This window comes from Stegodyphus dumicola, chromosome 1, assembly GCF_044657685.1.
Source record: "Stegodyphus dumicola isolate Sdum_Otavi_A_Nest chromosome 1, ASM4465768v1".
Classification (NCBI taxonomy): Eukaryota; Metazoa; Arthropoda; class Arachnida; order Araneae; family Eresidae; genus Stegodyphus; species Stegodyphus dumicola.
The window spans coordinates 116,597,634-116,619,317 of NC_140768.1; the positions used below are offsets into that span (position 1 = coordinate 116,597,634).

The 21,684-nt window shown below is 32.5% G+C and overlaps 1 protein-coding gene across 2 annotated transcripts in view; it reads right to left on the reverse strand.

The window, feature by feature from the left end:
• Positions 1-21,684, reverse strand: part of LOC118201257 (protein tyrosine phosphatase type IVA 1-like) — a 78,859-nt gene that overhangs the window by 39,207 nt on the left and 17,968 nt on the right. For both annotated transcript variants that reach the window (XM_085819709.1, XM_085819708.1), the window contains exon 2: positions 1,230-1,692. In XM_085819709.1, coding sequence (XP_085675835.1) covers positions 1,230-1,346 — 117 coding nt within the window. In that variant the 5' untranslated portion in view covers positions 1,347-1,692. The remainder of the gene's footprint in view (positions 1-1,229; positions 1,693-21,684) is intronic.

Consider the following 21,684-nt stretch of genomic DNA (forward strand, 5'->3'; position numbering starts at 1 on the left):
TGAAACTATTCTAAAATTATCCTCACTTTGAGATGTAACATCAAATATTACTAATTATAGAAATACACTCTATAATAAAATTAGACAAAGCAATAACCTCCTGTTTGGCATATATTTTAACCAAGACCATCGATTTTGATGCCAACAGGTTAAGGTCTCTCATCATTAGGAGAGAAGAAATTCTGCAAAGAAAGAGTTGTATTTATACCAAAAGTCAAACAGTTAAATGAACAGGAAGATAGTGCCAGCCTCAGAAAGAAGGTTATTGCTTTGTCTAATTTTATATTTTACTTTTTTGTGTTTCACTTCTCTCTTGAAATATAGTCTATAGCTTGAAACAGAATCTCTTGAAATATAGTCACAAAGTGGCGGCATGTGATTCGAACAAAATTCTATGTGGCTTCGGAATATATTCCCCATAATTAATTAGCACTGTTATGACTATTGTAGCAAATACTTGAAGAATGATTTAGGATGCTATTGATTGTGAGGACAATTTTACATTATTTTCATAACCATTAAAAATGAATGTGAATAAAGTACCAGAAAAACTATAAATGGAGCTGATTAATTTACATTGTCATATAAATCTCATTAAAAGATTTGAAGATACATAAACTTTTTTCATACTTGTCGAAAGATAAATACACTCAGGTATGAATTGTTGCAGCAAGAATTTTGGGGGAATAAATTTATATGTGAACAGTTTTTTCCCACAGTTTAATAAAGAACAGAAGCAAACTACCAGATGACCTTTAAATTTCAGAGAGTATATAAATTTGATCTCTTTTATTCTTTCCATCAGTATTATTACCACTTATACATGTTCCAATAAAATATGTAGCCAATAAATTTTTTTATTTAGTTGAAAAATTTGCTTATTTTTTAAAGAAATTCTTTTTTGGTTAAAAAAAGTCAACTTATCAGCTGTTTTCAGATTGTGCATCTGACCTGCATGTAATCAAGTCTCAGACCACTGGTGTACAGCCACTTTAATTGCATAAATTTTGCCATAAGACCTGGCCCATTAATACTAAACCTCAAATCCAAGAGTTCAGAAATAAAACCAAAATACATGAGCTAAGAAACTGCTATTGCATACACTGCATCATAAGTAACCAATAAAACTACACAGAACTAATCATAATTTTTCACACATCCAGAATTTAATAAATGTATTAAGACATGTTTTACTTTAAAAGTTAAAACTAAGAATAAAATATTCTTACTTCAAGTAAGGCAGGAATGGTAGCATCTGTCGGCCGATCCATGATTAAAAACTTCATGGTTTTGTATGTAATTTCTGATGGTCCAGGTCGCATTGATTTTTGCTTCATACTGGTCATTCCTTGTGCTCTATTTGGAATTTAGAAATGCTAAACTTTTAAAAAAATATTTACCTTTAAAAATTTTTAATACTGCTGCAATGACTTTACCAACAATGCCTTAGGACAGAAGAAAACTGTACAGCAGATTTTGCACAAGCAATTTGCATAAAAATTCTCTTTTGGACGTGGTTAAACCCATATGTAGATGATTCTGGAAGATTAGGTGTTTTGTAAAAACAGTAAAAACAATATATACACTTAATTCCTTCACTAGTTTGGATAAAGTTTATTTGTGCTGAGCACGGCAATATTCGTCACTCCCTACCAGTACTTCCATCAATAAGAAAGTTTGAATTTGATTAACCTGTAATGGAAGAAAACACAATTCAAACAATATTGAACTTCATTTTTGCAATAAAAAAAGAACATTAATTGCCTACATATATTTTTAATGATTTTGATCACAAAAGATAAAAATCTAAAAAATTCCAGAAGAGCCATTTGAAAATAATGTATCATTCTTAATTTTTCATCGCATGCAATTAAATATCAATAATTTGAAAAATGAATGTTACGCTTATCCTCTTAATATTAATAAAAATACTGTAAAGAAATTAGAACAGTTAATCCACTTTTTTTAATAAGTAACCAGGGTTCGTACACATTTTTGCACATGGAAATTAAGTAGATTTAAGGACTTTTGAGGACCATTAATAGAAAGGACCTATGAGCAAATGGGAACTGAATAAATTCAGTTAAAAATATTATCTATGCCTGAATTTCACTTTTGTAATATCATCCTAAAAATAAAATAGATCCCTACGTAGTATGCATTATTACTGAACATGAATTAACATAATTATTAATAAGTTTGAGAATAAAATAAACTTTATGCAATTTATTAAGTACCATTAAATATTTTACATTTATAATAGTTGGACATATTTGAAAGAAGATAAGTGACATTTACGTTTTACTAACAGTTAGCTTTATGTTGATTTTTTCATGCCTCATTTTGTCACATACTTGGCCAGTCTACTTGGTTTCGTAAATAGTAGGTAGATTTTTGTCAAATGGCATAAGTTAAAATAAGAAGTAAGATCATAATCAGCATGATTCATAACAAAAGACTGAATGTTGTCACCGCTGCTGCTAATCTAGAGAGAGACCTGCCGATTCAAACAAACCTGAAAGGCCTGATGTAGGCACAGTTGGCAAGTGTTGAAAGTCAGTCAGGCTCTTTTTGATGCAGTTAGTGTCGTAGCTTCATGTAGAGTTCCAGGGGTTGTAAACCAGTTAATATACTTTAAGGTTCCAATAAGCTATTAAAGCACCAGAGGTGATAAGTTGTTTTGTATTATTTTAAGTCTCACAAGATGCAAAGAATACATTTTACTTGAATTTTTACATTTTTGTATTTTATCTTGTGACCACAGTGGATTGGATTATTTATGGTAAAGCACACGAGGGCTATCTGCCTAAAGGGAGGGATGCCTTCGTGGAGGACTTTCTAAGGGAAACTTGCTCATATACACGTTACACATGGGGAAAACCAAGAAAATGCCATGCAGCCAGCCTGTTCGCAAGATTTGAACCTCGGACCGGTGTTCAGCGTCTTTACCGCTCGGCCGCTGGTGGGCCTGACCACCGTGAGTATTAATGAAAGGCAATAACTCGCTTTGATATGTAGAGAAAAATTTTAAGCGTAAACAGTTAGTTATCAATAACTAAATTAGGTAGGTTAATAACCTCAGTCATTACGGATTTACATGGCCACTATTGAATTTTATTTTATAACAATATTTGTTAAAAAAAGCCCTATCAAAATCAAAATCTAATAAAATTTCACAGTTTAAAATACATGTAATTTATGACATTGATTCTTAAATGATATTAGGATAATTACACATTAAAAGCTACAAAAAATTTATTTTTTGTAACAACAACACTCAACAAAATATTATCCGTCATTTAATTAAGTCTTCCCAAACAATTTTGCCTAGTTTATATCGATTTCCTTTTCTTTAAGCATCTTTTCTAACAATGAGAGATTTGTCTCAATATGCAAAAACCAATGCTCTTGCTAGTTACTGTGTGCTTTATCTCCTAACTTGTCAACCTCTCCACAATGTACCTATGTTTATTTGATCTGGTAAAAGTTAAATAGTCCAAACCCCTCGACAAACGTGTAGCATATTATCGCTATGTCTGAAAATAATTGCAATATCAGACAACAAAGGTTTAAATAAGCCTCTTATTTAAAAAGAACTTAAAACATAAAGGCATATTCTGATGCTAACAAAATGATGATACAGCTCACGGTAATGTTATTAAACAAGAACAGTCAAATTCAAACTAAAAATATGGACTAGTGGTCAAAGATTATACAATTTAGTTTTAACCCTCTAAGCGTCAAGGCTGTTTATATATGGCTTAGAATATTTTTTGTGATATCTGTAAGAACGTATATATATGTGCATATTAAAATATGTCAAAGAAATTGAGGCAATATATCAAAAGTACACAAATCCAGGTATGTAATACCAGGAGAATTTTTACAGTAAAATCAAAAACATAATTTGTTCTCATAGCAGTTTTGGGAAATTTGTGCTTTTTTAGCAAAAACCCTGGCTGCTCAAAGGGTTGGCTCAGTAACTCTATCATATGAGAAAATAGAAATGGGAAATTATAGTAAAGTCTGAAATAATAAATAATTGGGTATTTTATATAATAATAACTGCACGGATCTTTGAAGAATAATTTTCTTTTTGTATTTAGTTTCTTTCTTCAACATGTTTCCTTTTCATTTTATAATTTTTTGATTTAATTAAGGATTTCTGTTAGTCTAAAAAACGCTAAAGGCATTTAGAATGTACAGAAAAAGCCGCTAATTTTATTTCTTTAGTAATATGAGTATTCAGGAGAAATATGAAATATATATGGTAAAGGGCAGTCACAGAGCTGATGTGGCAGAATTTTTAGAATTGAATGACACACTGAACAACACAGTCTATAAATGGCAAAACTTTTAGAATTTAGAGCTGGCATTGGATGCATTTAGAAAGGCATTAGGCAACAGAATTTACGATCTACAAAGATTGCATCAAGGGGAAAAAAGCCTAATGTCAGCTATGAGTATGGTGCATTAACACATATTAAATTAATCTTTTAAATTGTAAGTTTTCAATTTCTTTATTAATAAAAAAATTCGTTTCTATAATGCCTGCCCATGTGACAAGATTAGAAGCATTTTTTATATTTTCCATGCTTGTGTTTAGTGAAAAGTAGAGAAAATAAAGAGAAGATAAACATGTTAAGATTCTAGTATCAGAAGTAAAACATTCAAATATTATGTTTTCATTGTTCTTCCAGACGTTCTCCAAAAAGTAAGAAATTCATTGCAAACTTTCTGTAAAATACATCAATTACGTGTTGATACCATAGAGACATTTTTCATTTTGTCACATATTTCTAGAATCGGGGCTCTATAGATCTTGCCTTCTAAACTTTCCAAGTCGCAATGTCTAAAATCCTAAAAAAAAAAAAAAAAAAAAAATTTATCCCTACCAATTTTGTAGCAGCAAAAGGCCAGAAATAGTTTGGAAAAAAAAGGGAGGGAAAAAATGTAAAATTAATTTTATTGAGAAAAACTGATGCATATTCTAAGAATTCTACATACTCTGAGACAATAACATGGAAAAAACTCTTACTATGAAAAAATTAAAAAGAAGACATTTTTAATTAATTACATTGCTAATTTTGCTTTTGCTAAGACCTGTTTCGTAAATTGAGCTTTATAGTATTATACCTTGTTTATTTTTCAGATTCAAAATAATATATAAATTGCCAAAATGAAACTTTATAATATGACAGCAAAAAATAAAAATGTTTTCTTTTTAAATGTTATTTTTTAAATATAATTTCAATATATTACCATTATTTTATCAATGTTACTATGTTTAAAACAAAAATCATCAAAAAATTCTCAGATCTCGGAATTAAAAATTTTCTATAGAAGCTGATCTTAAAATGTTGATAAGTCGCCAGATTTAGAACCGTTTAATAAAAGAATTCACATCCCCAAGAGCAAAAACTTGTTTAAGGGCTCTTTATTAAAAAACAATGAATTTTGCTATGCTTAAATTTCACTTCTTGCTTAGAACCTCAAGTATCCCATCTCTCTTATATTAGAAACAAATTATAACCTATGAACCCATTCAAAAGATACGTCAGTGAATCGGCAAAAATATTCCTCCAAAATGCTAATTCACACTCAAAATGGCAATCATAAACACAGACAGAAATTTCAGATGATTAAAATTAAGGACCTTCTGCTGATTTTGGCCAAAATTAAGGACTTTTAAGAACCAAAAATCAATTCCAAAAAATCTAAGGACTTTTAAAGACCGTATGAACCCTGCTAACATTGCTTATTACAAGCATAAAAACTGAAAACTACTTGTTTTAAATAGGGGGGGGAGTAAAGGCATATCCAAAGTACAGTATAGCTTCTGGGGTGCTGAGTGTACACTGAAATAGCAGGCACTACAGAAAATTTTGAAGATGCACAGTTTGAGGTGACAATTTTGAAGACGCACAGTTGAATACAGTCAAAAGTCGTTTATCCGGACTCGCCGGGACTTCGGCGATTCCGGATTATCAATTTTGCCGTATTAGATCATCAGTTTAAATCTGGTAAGATGGCATGCAGAAATTATAAAATTAAAAATATGAAACCGTAATTTATGATATAAAGAACAATTATGATCTAAAGGATATCAAAATTTACAAAAAAAAAGCTTAATATTTATTTGTTTACTTTATTAAACATTTCTTTCAATGTAAGTTGTTTCGTTTTTTATGTGATAATACATTCTCTTTAATTCTTTAAACAGACATAATTTCTTGTTCAGTTACAAAGTTCCGTTGTTCAAGTCCTATAATTGCTGTGTCGAGAATACCGACTAATTTGTCAATTGAAATTTTTCGTTTTCAATAACCTCTGTCACTTTCTTTGCTATTGGAAGCGAATTATAATGACGAGGAATTTGATTTAAATCATATCAAAGATGGAGTACATCGAGATGAAATACTACATTTAATAAGGAATTATAAGCCAAATAAAATAAAAACATCTGCCCTGAAGATAAGGATAGTGCTGACAGATCAACTTCCAATTCATTGCGCGGCGTTAAAGATAAACAAAGTTTAGATAAACAAACGTTAAAGTTTAAATAAACAAAGGATATGCCTTTATCCATTTTTTGTAGAAATTCCACTTTTTGTTTAATGAACTTCGAAACATGCTTTCGCTTTGTAGATCATTTACATATTAATAAATATATATCAGAAATTCTATTTGACATAATCGAAAGTTCAAGCTTACTTTTATAAAATTGCTCTAACAGTCTGCAAAAAATAATAAGCCGGATCCAATTTGAAGATTAAGGAACAACGCAATCTGCAACATTAACTGAAATAGATAATTAAATAATTTTAGCTTAGCTTATACCGTCCGTTATACATTAAACGCGCACTCGTAAATGTATTTTGCGCACACGCACAAGCATATTCTCAGCCGTAGAGGCCTTACGCTCATGCGTCAACGCAACGCATGCACAGAAAGTTTGAAGCTTTGAGGTCCAGATTATGGGTGTCCGAATTAACAACTTTTGACTGTACAATGCACACGATGACACACACAAAAATTGCTGAATATAAGCTGCTGTATGTGTTGGAAAATATAACTTATTGTAAACCTTTTACTGCATCATCTCTCCTCCTTGAAATGTTTGTTTAGTTTAGTTCTTATTTTTAATGTAATATATTAGTTACTTCTACTTCTTTTTCTTACTGCCACTGTTTGTGTTGAGAACGGACTGTTTCACCCTAATTGAGATGCAAAAACGAAACGTGATGTTACGTCATCTGGAAAGCTGATTCGTGTCAATAGCTGATTGGTTGCCGTGAGATGACGTCATGCCTACTTCTGCTATAAGTATCTCGCGTCGCTCTGGCTCAGCCCTTCTTCTAGTTCCTGCTTTCCTGGCACTTGGGTGTGCAGTTTCCAGCCCCTTTTGAAGGATGCATGCAGTCCGGTGAATAAAGTTCCTTGGTTCCTGTTCACAAGATGACTGTTACTGAATAAAGTTCCTTGGTACCTGTCCACAAGATGATTGTTCCAGAATAAATTCCTTGGTTCCAGAGGCTACCATGTGAGTAACTGCCGTGGGCAGCATCCATGTTCTTCAATGAACGTGGCATTTAAAATACGTTAGCGGCGATTCCTCATGTTCAACTAATGCAAACGGAGTTAGGCCGGTTTTAAGTGCTCTCAAGAACTCGATTTAAATTTCAGGTGTTTTCTCGACCATTGATCATGGACTTTTTGAATGTGTAGCCAACTTCATTTTTAGGCCGCATAATTAATGTTTGAACATTTTTGTTTGTATTGAATGCCAGTGTTTTGGAGACCAGGTAAAAATATTATTTGATGAATGATGGTTATATTATATTTTTCCTAAGACTCTGATATTGTTTAAATTTATTTTCTGTGTTTTTATTCTTTATTATATTGTTAATAAATTGGTTAAGTTTGAAACCTTTTATGGTTCTTCAATGTCTTCAATGTCTGCACAACATATTATCTCAGGGAGCTTTTATTGCTACTATTGCTAAATATTTAATTTTTTTTTTAAATTTTAAACTTTGCTTTAGCATCATTTTGGTTATGGGCCACAGCCCCTGAGTTATTTTTAGTGCAGACTTTTGAAGTTTAAAGTTAATTTAGGACTTAAGAGATTGGGGGGGCGGTGTTTGTTAAAATTCAAATATGGCTACTGTTAGTGTCATGCATAATATTGCTAAACTTGAGGCATGTAATTACTTTACATGGTCCAAAGATATGAAGTTTGTTTTAAATGAAAAAAAATGCATGGCTTTTGGTCAAGGGTATTGAAAAATGTCCTGATTTAAATGATGTTAAGGGTATTACAAAAGAAATTATTGCCGACTATCAAAATAGAAGTCGATTGGCATTATCATTAATTTATATGAATGTAAGCCCTGAATATAGAAGCTTGATAAGTGAAATTGATGACCCGGTAGTGGCATGGAATATGCTTGCTAAATACTTTCAGCCAGATTATCGGTCTAGACATATGTCCCTGTTTTCAGAGTTCTTAAATTGTAAAATTAAGCCAAATGAAAGTATTAGTTTCTTTTCTTCTAGATTAAAACGCGTAACTGAACAGTTAGCTGACATTAATCAGGCTGTAAGAGAAGTATATATATGTTTCCAGTTTCTTAGGTTCCTTCCAGATAAATTTGATCAAGTAGTTCAGAATGTTTTGAGGTGGCCAGATGAAAAGTTCATTTTTAAAAATGTTGAACTTGAAATACTAGCAGAGGAACCGCGTCTTGGTTTAAGAAAGATAGATAGGGAAAATTCCAATAAGATTATAGAAGTGCAAAGTATACTGCTGAAAAAAAAAAAAAATGGGACAGTGCTATATCTCCCATTCTACTGGGCCGATTGACAAAATTCAACCTGCGTTTTTCATGTCTCGAAAGCGCGACTTAGTATATATATTAGATTTATATATAGCACTATTCTAACATAGGTATTTTGACACAAAATCGAACTTTTTCTGATATAACATACCAATTTTTTTTTCCATATTTCGATTCTACGACTCAAATTATGCCAGAATACCAAGTTTTGTAAAAATCGTACGAGTAGTTTTTAAAATATTAGCTCTCAAAATTTTAGCTCCTCAATGTTAATTGAATTTGGCAAATATTTATTAATATCTCTTTTTTTATTAAACTTTTTTGATTTTTTCTCTCATATTTCGAAATTTAGGTTTATTCCAAATAAAATTTACCCATTTTTTGTGTTTTATTTTTAAAATTTCTTTTTTAAAATAATTTTTAAAAATTTTTCAAAAAATATTTTGAATTATAACCTATAAAATTTTTACCATCATCTTAAAGTAGGTGTATTTTTGAGCATATCTGCAAAATATTAGGCTTTTTTATTCAAAATTTTCTAAGATATACACGAATTTACATATTTTCGCGTTTTGAAATTTGGCATCTTTTTTTGAGCGATAATAACGCCAAATGTGGTCTATGGATTTTTGTTACACCAAATTGCCACAGCTATTTTTAACCTTAAATTTCAAGTAAAATTTTACGGAGAATTAATTATATGACATTTTTTCCCTCAATGACGCATAATAAATATTTATTAATACTATATTTAAAACTATTTTTTTAAATTATAGATGATATTTTTCAAATTTTTAACTATTTTTTTTTAAATTCTCTATATCTTTAAATTCTCTATATCTTTAAAAAAAAAATAAGACTAAATTTTTGTATGAGTAAATTTTTACCTTTGGCGTTTTATAGTCTGCTGCTTTACTTTGTTTAAATTGAATTGTCTACAACTGAGAATTTTCATTTGATGTTTATTTGAATTTTATGACAGTAACTGCATAATTTATTTCTAAACAAACTGTTGCTTTTGAAGTGGCTGAAAGAGCGGCTGATACATATTTTTAAAGCCCATTATATTTTTATAGAAACATAAGATTTAGAATAATCATTTTTATAAAAGTCAAATTATGATATAAACATACAACCCTCTAGAGACTGAATTAATGGAAGTTCGGTGGTTGTGTAGAAATGATCTGCAGCTACTTAATGGCTGGATAAGTCAGCAGATTCTGTGAACAAGTAAGAATAATTATATAAACGACACCCAACAATCTGGATTCAATTAACAACGAGGATACGATGTTTATTAAATGAATTCAAGAAGTTTTAAAACATAAAAAATCAACTCATTTTTTTATCTTAAAATGTATTTTTGTGTGTAGCGTATTTTCATTATACTCTTAAAATTCTAATTTAGAATGTAATTGTCAAGAACTGAATCCTAATCATTAGTAATATAATAAGTAATTATTACGGTTATTAATAAATCCTTCTTATAAATTGCAAATATTTCTGATTTTATATTAATCAAAACTGCACACGATATTATTTATTTACACTTCAATTCTAACCATCAGCTCTAGTAGAAGTTACAAATCAATTATATTTAATTAAGGATTGGATTGGATTGGATTATTTAATTATCGCAAAGCACACGAGGGTTATCTGCCTAAAGGGAGGGATTCCTTCGTCGAGGACTTTCTAAGGGAAACTGGCTCGTATACACGTTACACATGGGGAAAACCACGAAAACGCCCATGCAGCCAGCCCGTTCGCGGGATTCGAACCTCGGACCGAACTACCAGTGTTCAGAGTCTTTACCATTCGGCCGCTGGTGGGCTATTTAATTAAGGAACGACCATCTAAATTTAAAAACAGCGTACCGTAGCAACAATTCAATTATTGGTGCCGCATCTTTCATGTTACTCCTGATTGGCAAGCTACATGATTTTTAATGAGTATTCGGGTTTTGCTAGTAACTTCACTTAGAAATCGTGCTTAAACTAGGTTAGTTGGTTATTTGAACATAGAAAGAACATGGGAGCTATTTGATTAAGATGCTTTCATAGAGAACCTCTGTAAAGAGAACCTAGAAAAATACGAAAACCAACCATGCAGCCTGGGTTAGACTTCGCAACAAACAATTGACACAAAAAGCAGAATTTAAGTTACTACCAAGCCGTAGTGTAAATGAATATTCAAATGCTTTTGCAATAATTGTATTCACTTAATATTCTTGGAATATGAGCTAAAGAAGGAACGTTCTCGGAAGATTAAAAAAGGGTTTAAATCCAGTGATATTAGGTTTGTCTTACAAGCTCAGGATCAAAACGATTCTGCAATTGCCCGAGTAGTTGACTTGTAAATGACTGTGAATTAAGCAGATGACTTTTAATCTTACGTTTTCAGTCAGAAAACCTATTCCGAATGTTTTGTATTGCATGACAATGCATCTTTTCATTATTCAATAACCAGTCGGAAAACCGCTTTTGTTCTGAAAATAAGTATGTGTACGCAATCATCCTGCATGTCCTTCAAATTTGTCTTCTTGTGATTTTTTTCTTTCCAAAAACTAAAGTTGCCTCTCAAAGGAAAGTCTTTTGCCATTGAAGAGACAAAAGGAGTATGACATCTACTTTTAGAGGCATGTCAAAAACAGATCTCTACAATCCTTCTCTTCCATTACATGTTGTGCAGTCAGACAAAAAGTTGCATCAGCATAAATTTTATAATCTATTTTTATTCCATCTGATTACTTTATTAACATACAGTGAATATAACTAAATCTTTTACTTTAGCTTAAGTAATTCGGAAGTTTTGACGGAATTGTTGTCAGAAATAGGACTTAGAAGATAAGTCAAATTAAATATTTCGATAATCCAATAAATTAACAAGGTCGAAGTTTCAATATTTTATTTTCGGAGGGAGCGGAAATTTTTTCAGTTTTGGTCCATTATCCTAAGTATATTTGCTTTGATTCTTTATTTTTCCATAAAAGAGAAAAATTTATGCTTGGTATACATATAACGCATAGCTTCAAATTAAAATTTAATAATATACAGAGTGGTTATAATTAAAGTTCCACACTGAAACGGTCATAAAAGGAAAACTACTGGATCAAATGTTATCAAACTTGGTAATCGTGTAAAGGAGGTCATGGGAATTTATTTTCCGCGAAAAAAAGGAAGTTGGAAACCTCACCACCAGGGGGGAAATGGCGCTGTATGCAATATTGTTAAACGAAATATGGGTCGGAATCTAACTTAACCTTTTGTTACACGGGTTTAACATGTTGCATACCCTTAAGAAACTTTGAAGTAGGCAAATTACCATTTAAAAGCGTTGAATTCGATAAAAGTCGAGTGCGCCATCCGTGTAAGTGAGAAATTCATCCGTGAAAACCACGAATTAGCGATTAGAAAATGTGAGATCGCAAATCACTCGCATAAGTGCGTTCAATCTGGAAATCGTTTTCTTACAGATCGCTAATTTGTAATTTTTGAAGCTTGAATTCGGCACTAAAACATGAAAATACTGATTAAAAACGATTTTAATCGATTTGGGCCAAAGAAATCCCTCATGTTATCTACCTAGTTCCATTGCATTCTCCTACTGCATTCGATTGCATAGCAGTCATTCCACACCGTTTAGTGTTGAATGACAGCTAGTTTTATAACTGAACCATTTTTCTCTGAAGAGCAGGCGACAGCTGGACCACTGTGATTGCAGCTCACTTAGAGTCAATGTTAAAATGTTTCGTGATACATGAACTGCATGGAACTGCAGCAACATGGCATTTTAGATACTACGATTTTTATGCAGGGCTGGGCCCCACCTCACGTGTGTCGCACAGTTACTTAGGAAACATTTCATGAATGATCATCTTATAAGCCAACAATTCCCCTCTTCCCACCAGACCTCAATCTCTGTGACTTTTGGCTATGGGGTTATCTCAAAAGCACTGTTTATGGTGATATTCTAAACAATTTGGCAGAAATGAAAAATGTCCGTAACATTCCTCCTGATATGCTAAGAACTGCTGTTAAGAATACAGTAATAGGATTTAACTTGCGCTCGGGAAATGCTGGACGCTACATTGAACATGCTTTGTAACATGTTTCGGAAACTATTAAACACATTTTAAACAGATGTTTTCATGTCTTATTTTATTTACCAATATTGTATACAGTGCCATTTTTCCCCTGGTGGTGAGTTTTTTAACTCTTTTTTCCCCGCGGAAAATAAATTCCCATAACCTAATTTACACGATTCCCAAGTTTGATAACATTTCGTCCAGTAGTTTTCCTTTTATGACCATTTCAAATTGGAACTTTAATTATAACCACCATGTAAATTAAACTTTAAAAGTCTGACAGTTTGGTTCAAGTCCCAGCTTTAAAAATATATATATTTAAATATAATATTTTATATTAATCCTGTTCGAAAGAATGTTTTAAGAAGCTAATTTTTCTTTCGCGTTATAGATTGTATAAAAGAACATGATCTTTAATATGATTTAGATTGTTTCAGCCGATATAAGAATCGGGCCACTCGGTGGTACAGAATAAACCCTGCTGGACTGTTTTATTTCTTTGTCATTTAGCAAAAATCTTTTAATTAAAATATTTATGCTTTGGACTTTGCTCTATACTTTGTTTATAGTTAAAATGTCTAGAAAATGAAAAGCTGTCTTCAGCTGAAACGCAGTTGATGCAATTGATATTTTAAAAAAATTGACAAAAATGCAAAATTTATGGAAGTCTAGCAATCAAAAAATCTTAATTTTTTTGTGTGAGCACTGAAAATAACTGTAGAAGGAAAGAAGAAAATTAGAGAGAAAAGTAAGCAAAAATTTGCAGGGAAATTTGGCTATCAGACATACCAAGATGTTTCAAAAAGTTGGACGCTTTTGAATATACCTTCAGGATACTTCAAAGAATTTAGGTGTTCAAAGAGAAAACACTTGGACGTGTAAACCACCACCACCAAATACCATCAATTGAGCTTGTGTTAACAGAAAAGACAAAAACGATATCATTACAGATTTAAGTGAAGAGCGACTGGTTGTAGACTATATGGTTGTATAAATTTAAATTACGTTATAGAACATCATATCGTATCATAAATGGAGAATCCCATGATTTTATCAGTCGAATTATTTGAAGATTCAGGAGTTTATCCAGTGAGGTATGTGGATGTCACCTAAAGACGCTTTTTTTCCTCCTTATGAAACAGCGGCTGAGCAGTAAATCGCTGAACACTGGTAGTTCGGTCCGAGGTTCGAATCCCGCGAACGGGCTGTCTGCATGGGCGTTTTCGTGATTTTCCCCATATGTAATGTGTATGCGAGCCAGTTTCCCTTAGAAAGTCCTCCATGAAGGCATCCCTTCCCTTAGGCATAATTAAATAAACCAAAACTTCTTGATGAAACCAGACTTTCCTTTCATCTCATACCTTCAAAATGTTTAGCCTCTAAAGACTGATAAGGGCTCTGACCAAATACTTCGTGATGAACTTTCTAAGAGAAACCAGCTAGCATACACGGTACACATGAGAAAATCCACGAAAATGCCCATGTAACCAGCCCGTTTACCAGGATTCGAACCCCGGAGTGAACTACTAGTGTTCAATGATTCTCTACCGCTCTGCCGTTTGTGGGCCTTTATGAAATGGAAGGCGATAACTTTATTTAAAATGATTGTCAGAAATACCAAGATATTTTGAAAAGTTGGATAATTTTTAATATACTTGCAGAACGCCTAAAGAAAAAGAGCAAGAATAAAGTAGAATGCCTGAAGAAAAAGAAAAGAAAAAATTAATTTTTGCGTAAAATTTAATATTTCTGCTTTTTTTAATTTAAAACTTTTTAATCTTATGATATTTGATTCTTGCGATTTCAAAAATAAAATATTCGACTAAAACATGAATAACATTTTAAGAAACCAAATGTAGGATAAAACTGTGTAAAGCAATGGGCATAATGATTAAACTGTTTAAAGCAGTGTATGCAAGTCATCCTATGTTAAAATGTCCGTTATACATATCTCTTATTTATATATTTCTTTTCTGAACGGAACATTGAAAGGCGTGTTAACTGTTCTTTACTGTAATTTCTCTTTTAATATATTAATTTCTTACAGATCGCTAATTTGTAATTTTTGAAGCTTGAATTCGGCACTAAAACATGAAAATACTGATTAAAAACGATTTTAATCGATTTGGGCCAAAGAAATCCCTCATGTTATCTACCTAGTTCCATTGCATTCTCCTACTGCATTCGATTGCATAGCAGTCATTCCACACCGTTTAGTGTTGAATGACAGCTAGTTTTATAACTGAACCATTTTTCTCTGAAGAGCAGGCGACAGCTGGACCACTGTGATTGCAGCTCACTTAGAGTCAATGTTAAAATGTTTCGTGATACATGAACTGCATGGAACTGCAGCAACATGGCATTTTAGATACTACGATTTTTATGCAGGGCTGGGCCCCACCTCACGTGTGTCGCACAGTTACTTAGGAAACATTTCATGAATGATCATCTTATAAGCCAACAATTCCCCTCTTCCCACCAGACCTCAATCTCTGTGACTTTTGGCTATGGGGTTATCTCAAAAGCACTGTTTATGGTGATATTCTAAACAATTTGGCAGAAATGAAAAATGTCCGTAACATTCCTCCTGATATGCTAAGAACTGCTGTTAAGAATACAGTAATAGGATTTAACTTGCGCTCGGGAAATGCTGGACGCTACATTGAACATGCTTTGTAACATGTTTCGGAAACTATTAAACACATTTTAAACAGATGTTTTCATGTCTTATTTTATTTACCAATATTGTATACAGTGCCATTTTTCCCCTGGTGGTGAGTTTTTTAACTCTTTTTTCCCCGCGGAAAATAAATTCCCATAACCTAATTTACACGATTCCCAAGTTTGATAACATTTCGTCCAGTAGTTTTCCTTTTATGACCATTTCAAATTGGAACTTTAATTATAACCACCATGTAAATTAAACTTTAAAAGTCTGACAGTTTGGTTCAAGTCCCAGCTTTAAAAATATATATATTTAAATATAATATTTTATATTAATCCTGTTCGAAAGAATGTTTTAAGAAGCTAATTTTTCTTTCGCGTTATAGATTGTATAAAAGAACATGATCTTTAATATGATTTAGATTGTTTCAGCCGATATAAGAATCGGGCCACTCGGTGGTACAGAATAAACCCTGCTGGACTGTTTTATTTCTTTGTCATTTAGCAAAAATCTTTTAATTAAAATATTTATGCTTTGGACTTTGCTCTATACTTTGTTTATAGTTAAAATGTCTAGAAAATGAAAAGCTGTCTTCAGCTGAAACGCAGTTGATGCAATTGATATTTTAAAAAAATTGACAAAAATGCAAAATTTATGGAAGTCTAGCAATCAAAAAATCTTAATTTTTTTGTGTGAGCACTGAAAATAACTGTAGAAGGAAAGAAGAAAATTAGAGAGAAAAGTAAGCAAAAATTTGCAGGGAAATTTGGCTATCAGACATACCAAGATGTTTCAAAAAGTTGGACGCTTTTGAATATACCTTCAGGATACTTCAAAGAATTTAGGTGTTCAAAGAGAAAACACTTGGACGTGTAAACCACCACCACCAAATACCATCAATTGAGCTTGTGTTAACAGAAAAGACAAAAACGATATCATTACAGATTTAAGTGAAGAGCGACTGGTTGTAGACTATATGGTTGTATAAATTTAAATTACGTTATAGAACATCATATCGTATCATAAATGGAGAATCCCATGATTTTATCAGTCGAATTATTTGAAGATTCAGGAGTTTATCCAGTGAGGTATGTGGATGTCACCTAAAGACGTTTTTTTTCCTCCTTATGAAACAGCGGCTGAGCAGTAAATCGCTGAACACTGGTAGTTCGGTCCGAGGTTCGAATCCCGCGAACGGGCTGTCTGCATGGGCGTTTTCGTGATTTTCCCCATATGTAATGTGTATGCGAGCCAGTTTCCCTTAGAAAGTCCTCCATGAAGGCATCCCTTCCCTTAGGCATAATTAAATAAACCAAAACTTCTTGATGAAACCAGACTTTCCTTTCATCTCATACCTTCAAAATGTTTAGCCTCTAAAGACTGATAAGGGCTCTGACCAAATACTTCGTGATGAACTTTCTAAGAGAAACCAGCTAGCATACACGGTACACATGAGAAAATCCACGAAAATGCCCATGTAACCAGCCCGTTTACCAGGATTCGAACCCCGGAGTGAACTACTAGTGTTCAATGATTCTCTACCGCTCTGCCGTTTGTGGGCCTTTATGAAATGGAAGGCGATAACTTTATTTAAAATGATTGTCAGAAATACCAAGATATTTTGAAAAGTTGGATAATTTTTAATATACTTGCAGAACGCCTAAAGAAAAAGAGCAAGAATAAAGTAGAATGCCTGAAGAAAAAGAAAAGAAAAAATTAATTTTTGCGTAAAATTTAATATTTCTGCTTTTTTTAATTTAAAACTTTTTAATCTTATGATATTTGATTCTTGCGATTTCAAAAATAAAATATTCGACTAAAACATGAATAACATTTTAAGAAACCAAATGTAGGATAAAACTGTGTAAAGCAATGGGCATAATGATTAAACTGTTTAAAGCAGTGTATGCAAGTCATCCTATGTTAAAATGTCCGTTATACATATCTCTTATTTATATATTTCTTTTCTGAACGGAACATTGAAAGGCGTGTTAACTGTTCTTTACTGTAATTTCTCTTTTAATATATGCAGTTTTCAAATGCATCGTAGTCTGGGTTACAAAATATTCTTCGGAAAGAAAAGCAATTCAAATAAATAAAATCAAATTCTGGAAAATTTATATTAATAAATATATTTAAAATGCTCAGTTCGAAGGAATAAATAGAAAATTTTAAAACAATTATCTGAAGAGACAATGCAACACAAACAATTAAAATAAAAGTATAAAAATTTAAAAATTTCCTAAAATAATAACTATGACGAATAAATATATATAAAGAAAACTATTTGAAAAAAAAATAAACGCTGCACCGTTATTGACGCAGTTTGAATAGGTAAATAGAAATTTTTAAAACAGTTATTCGAAGAAAAAAATGCAACTTAAACAATTAAAATGAAATTCAAAAAAGAAAAAATTACTTAAAATAATAACAGTTATAATAAAAAAATATATAAAGAATATTATTTGGAAAAAAGAATGATGGTGACTTTTTTTCCTCTCACGGGAAAGGAAACTAGGTTGCCATATATTAAGACGTTCGCCAAGTGAACTATTCTTGGCGCAAACTGAACAAAAAGTGCCAACATAAATTTGTGAATTTCACCGTTAATTTCGCTCCAAATTTTACAAAATTTCATATTTAGGCGTAATTTGAGTCGTAGTGAGTTTGATTTCATATTTAGGCGTAATTGAGTACAAAATTTCATATTTAGGCGTAGAATCGAAATATGTAAAAAAAATTGGTATGTTATTTCAGAAAAAGTCCGATTTTGTGTCAAAATACTTATGTTAGAATAGTGCTATATATAAATCTAATATATATCCTAAGTCGCGCTTTCGAGACATGAAGAACGCAATTTGAATTTTGTCAATCGGCCCAGTAGAACGAGAGATCCCTTTTTTTTTTTTTTTTTTTTTTTTTTTTTTTTTTTTTTGGAGCAGTGTACTAACTGTGAACACAAATTTAAGGGCTCAAGTGTTATAAATGTGGCCGTCCAGGTCATATTCAAAAATACTGTAGAATGAAAGGTAATTTTTCCAAATCACCCTCACCTGCTTCTTCTGTTTCCTCAGCTGTATCTAGTAGTAATAAAGCATCTCCTAAGTGTAAGAATAAACCCAAGTTGAGTAAAGGTAAAAATAATTCCCATGCTCAGTCCCATTTTATAGCTCAAGTTAATGTTAACAATTTGGAGGAAAATGATGATAGTTGGATATTTGATACTGCTGCATCTCATCATTTTTGTAAAAATCGTGAATTGTTTGATACTTTTTCTCCTGTGAAAAATGAGAATATGCTAGTAGCTATTGATGGGGTAACTTTTCCAATTCATGGAAGGGTACTGTTAAAATGAAATTTGGGGATACGGTTATTTTGCTTAAAGATGTGTTATACTGACCTGAACTGAGACGAAATTTAATATCTGGACCTAGGGTGGATATCAATGGAGCATGATTTTATGGTAAAAATGGGCAAATTAAAGTTACTGATGATGAAAATGAAACTTTGTACAAGGCTAAGTTGATAGGAAGTAACTATCATGTATTCCCGAAAATAGTGAAAAAGGGGGGCTGTAAAATTTGAGGCATCCACAATTCAGCATAACAATAGTGAATTATGGCATGGTCGGTTTGGTCATATAAATTATGGTGCTATTGTCAGGACTAGTAAGAGACATTCAGTTCGAGGTCTTCCTGTGTTAAAGCATTCACCTAATTTGTTTTGTGAACATTGCCAAATCAATAAGCAAAGACAAATCTCCTATAGACCCTTAGAAGGTATTCAAGAGGCCGCTTGAAAGGGTTTTTTCTGATGTATGGGGACCTATTAACATTCCAGGTAGGAATAGTGAACGTTATTTCGTTTCCTTTATTGACGAATATTCTCGTTATGTGGTAGTGTACCCCATTGTAGAGAAAAGTCAGGTGTTTGAGGTATTTGAAAGGCATATAACACGTGCGGAAAGATCTTTGAACCTTAGGTTGAAATACTTTAGGACTGACAATGGACGAGAATATGATAATGATCAATTCAGGTCATATTGTAATAAAAATAGTGTAAAGCACGAATTTACAGATGTATGTACTCCAAAACAGAATGGAGTTTGTGAGAGATTTAATCGGACAGCTCTCAACAATGTACGTGCAATCTTACATGATAGTGGAACAAGTTCCGAATTTTGGTCAGATGCAGTAATGTATTTTGCATATTCATTTAATAGAATTTGTCATAAGGGCCAAGATAGAACCCCATTCGAATTGTACACTAAGCGGAAACCATCAGTACGTCACCTTAAGGCATTTGGAACGATTGCCTATGTGGGAATTCCAAAGGCTAAAAGAAATTCTAAGCTTGATCCAAAGGCAACGAAGGGCCGATTGATTGGGTACAGTGTACGAACAAAAGGGTACAAGATTTGGTTGGAAAATGAGCAAAAGGTAGTAGAAACCTTAAATGCTACTTTTAAAGAGTCAATTGGAATGCAGAAAAATGGTAGTGGAGCTGCACTGGGCACCCTTCCTGATTTGGAATCTGAAGAAAGGGTAGAGTTCCAATCTACTGATACTCCAGTTGGCTATTTTCCTGAAATAGAGGAAAGAACAGATATCAATGTACTTTCTTCTACAATTGGCACTGACACTCAATCTACATCGAGACAAGTAACTTGGCTTCGTAAACCTGTTCCAAGGCCAGACGGCACTCGTACGGATGTGTATTATTTTGAGAGGGGGTCTAATCAAAGACTACGATCGCCAAATGATGTAGAAAGGTATTGCACTGAACATAATATTCAATATGATCCTACCTTGTTTGATTTCAAGGGAACCAATACTTATAGTGGTGAAATCGACCCAACTGGCACTTTTTCAACGTCATATACCCGAGATAGCCGACTAGAGGTTTCAATTCCAAACACTTATAACCAGGCAATGAAATCCACAGAAAAGCTTAAATGGATAGAGGCAATGGAAGAGGAAATGGCCAACATGCAAAAGCATAAGGTATGGCATCTTGTTCCACTTCCTAAAGACAAGACTCCACTAGGTTGCAGGTGGATTTTCAACATTAAACGTGACGAATTTGGAAACACTGTTCGATTTAAAGCTTGTTTAGTGGCTCAGGGTTATCGGCAAATTAAATACGATACCTATGATGAAACCTACTCTCATGTAGTCAACTTTTCAGTAATAAGGCTCTCTTTCTCCCTTTTAGTTGCACACCTTGGATGAGCAAATATACAATGTGACATAAAAAGTGCCTATCTCTACGCTCCTTTATCAGAGGAAATTTACATGTCCCAACCTCAGGGTTTTGTAGGGCGAGATAAAGAAACTTTTGTGTGTTGTTCAGATAGAGCCTTGTATGGTTTGCATCAGAGTGGGCGATTATGGTACTACGAGTTGGATAGAACACTATGTAACCTAGGGTTTATCAAGTTTGAGTAGTGTAATTGTGTCTATCGTTTTAAAGATTTTGTCATTCTGTTGGTTTATGTTGATGATATAGCTGTGTTTGGAAAAAGTGAAGTTAAGGCCAAAAGAATATTAAAAGTCCTGAGTTCACATTTTGATTTAAAAATTTTAGGTAAAACAAGAAAGCTTTTGGGTGTGGAATTTGAATATGAGAACAATAGTGTTTTAATCCATCAGCAATTATATATAGAAGACATAGTTGATCGATTCAAGTCTTTTAAAATACAAATTACTTTCCTTCCAATAGTTAAAGGTGTGAAACACTCAAAGTCTCAAAGTCCCAGTACACAAGAAGAAATGACTGAAATGATGAATTATCCTTATAGAAATGTTTTGGGATGTCTCTCGTTTCTTTGCAATCATATTCGTCCAGATATAGCTTATGCTGTTAATATATTTTCTCAGTTCCAAAGCAAGCCTGGTAAGTTTCACTGGGAAGGATTACTTAAACTTTTAGGGTACGTTTCCAATACCAGATAGCACAAACTTAAACTGGTATGCAAGGAACTGAAGCTCAATATATATTCAGATTCGGATTTTGCTTCAAGCAGGGATGATATGGTGTCTATTGGTGGACAAATAGCTTTGTTGGGAGAATCGCCTGTATCTTGACGTACATTT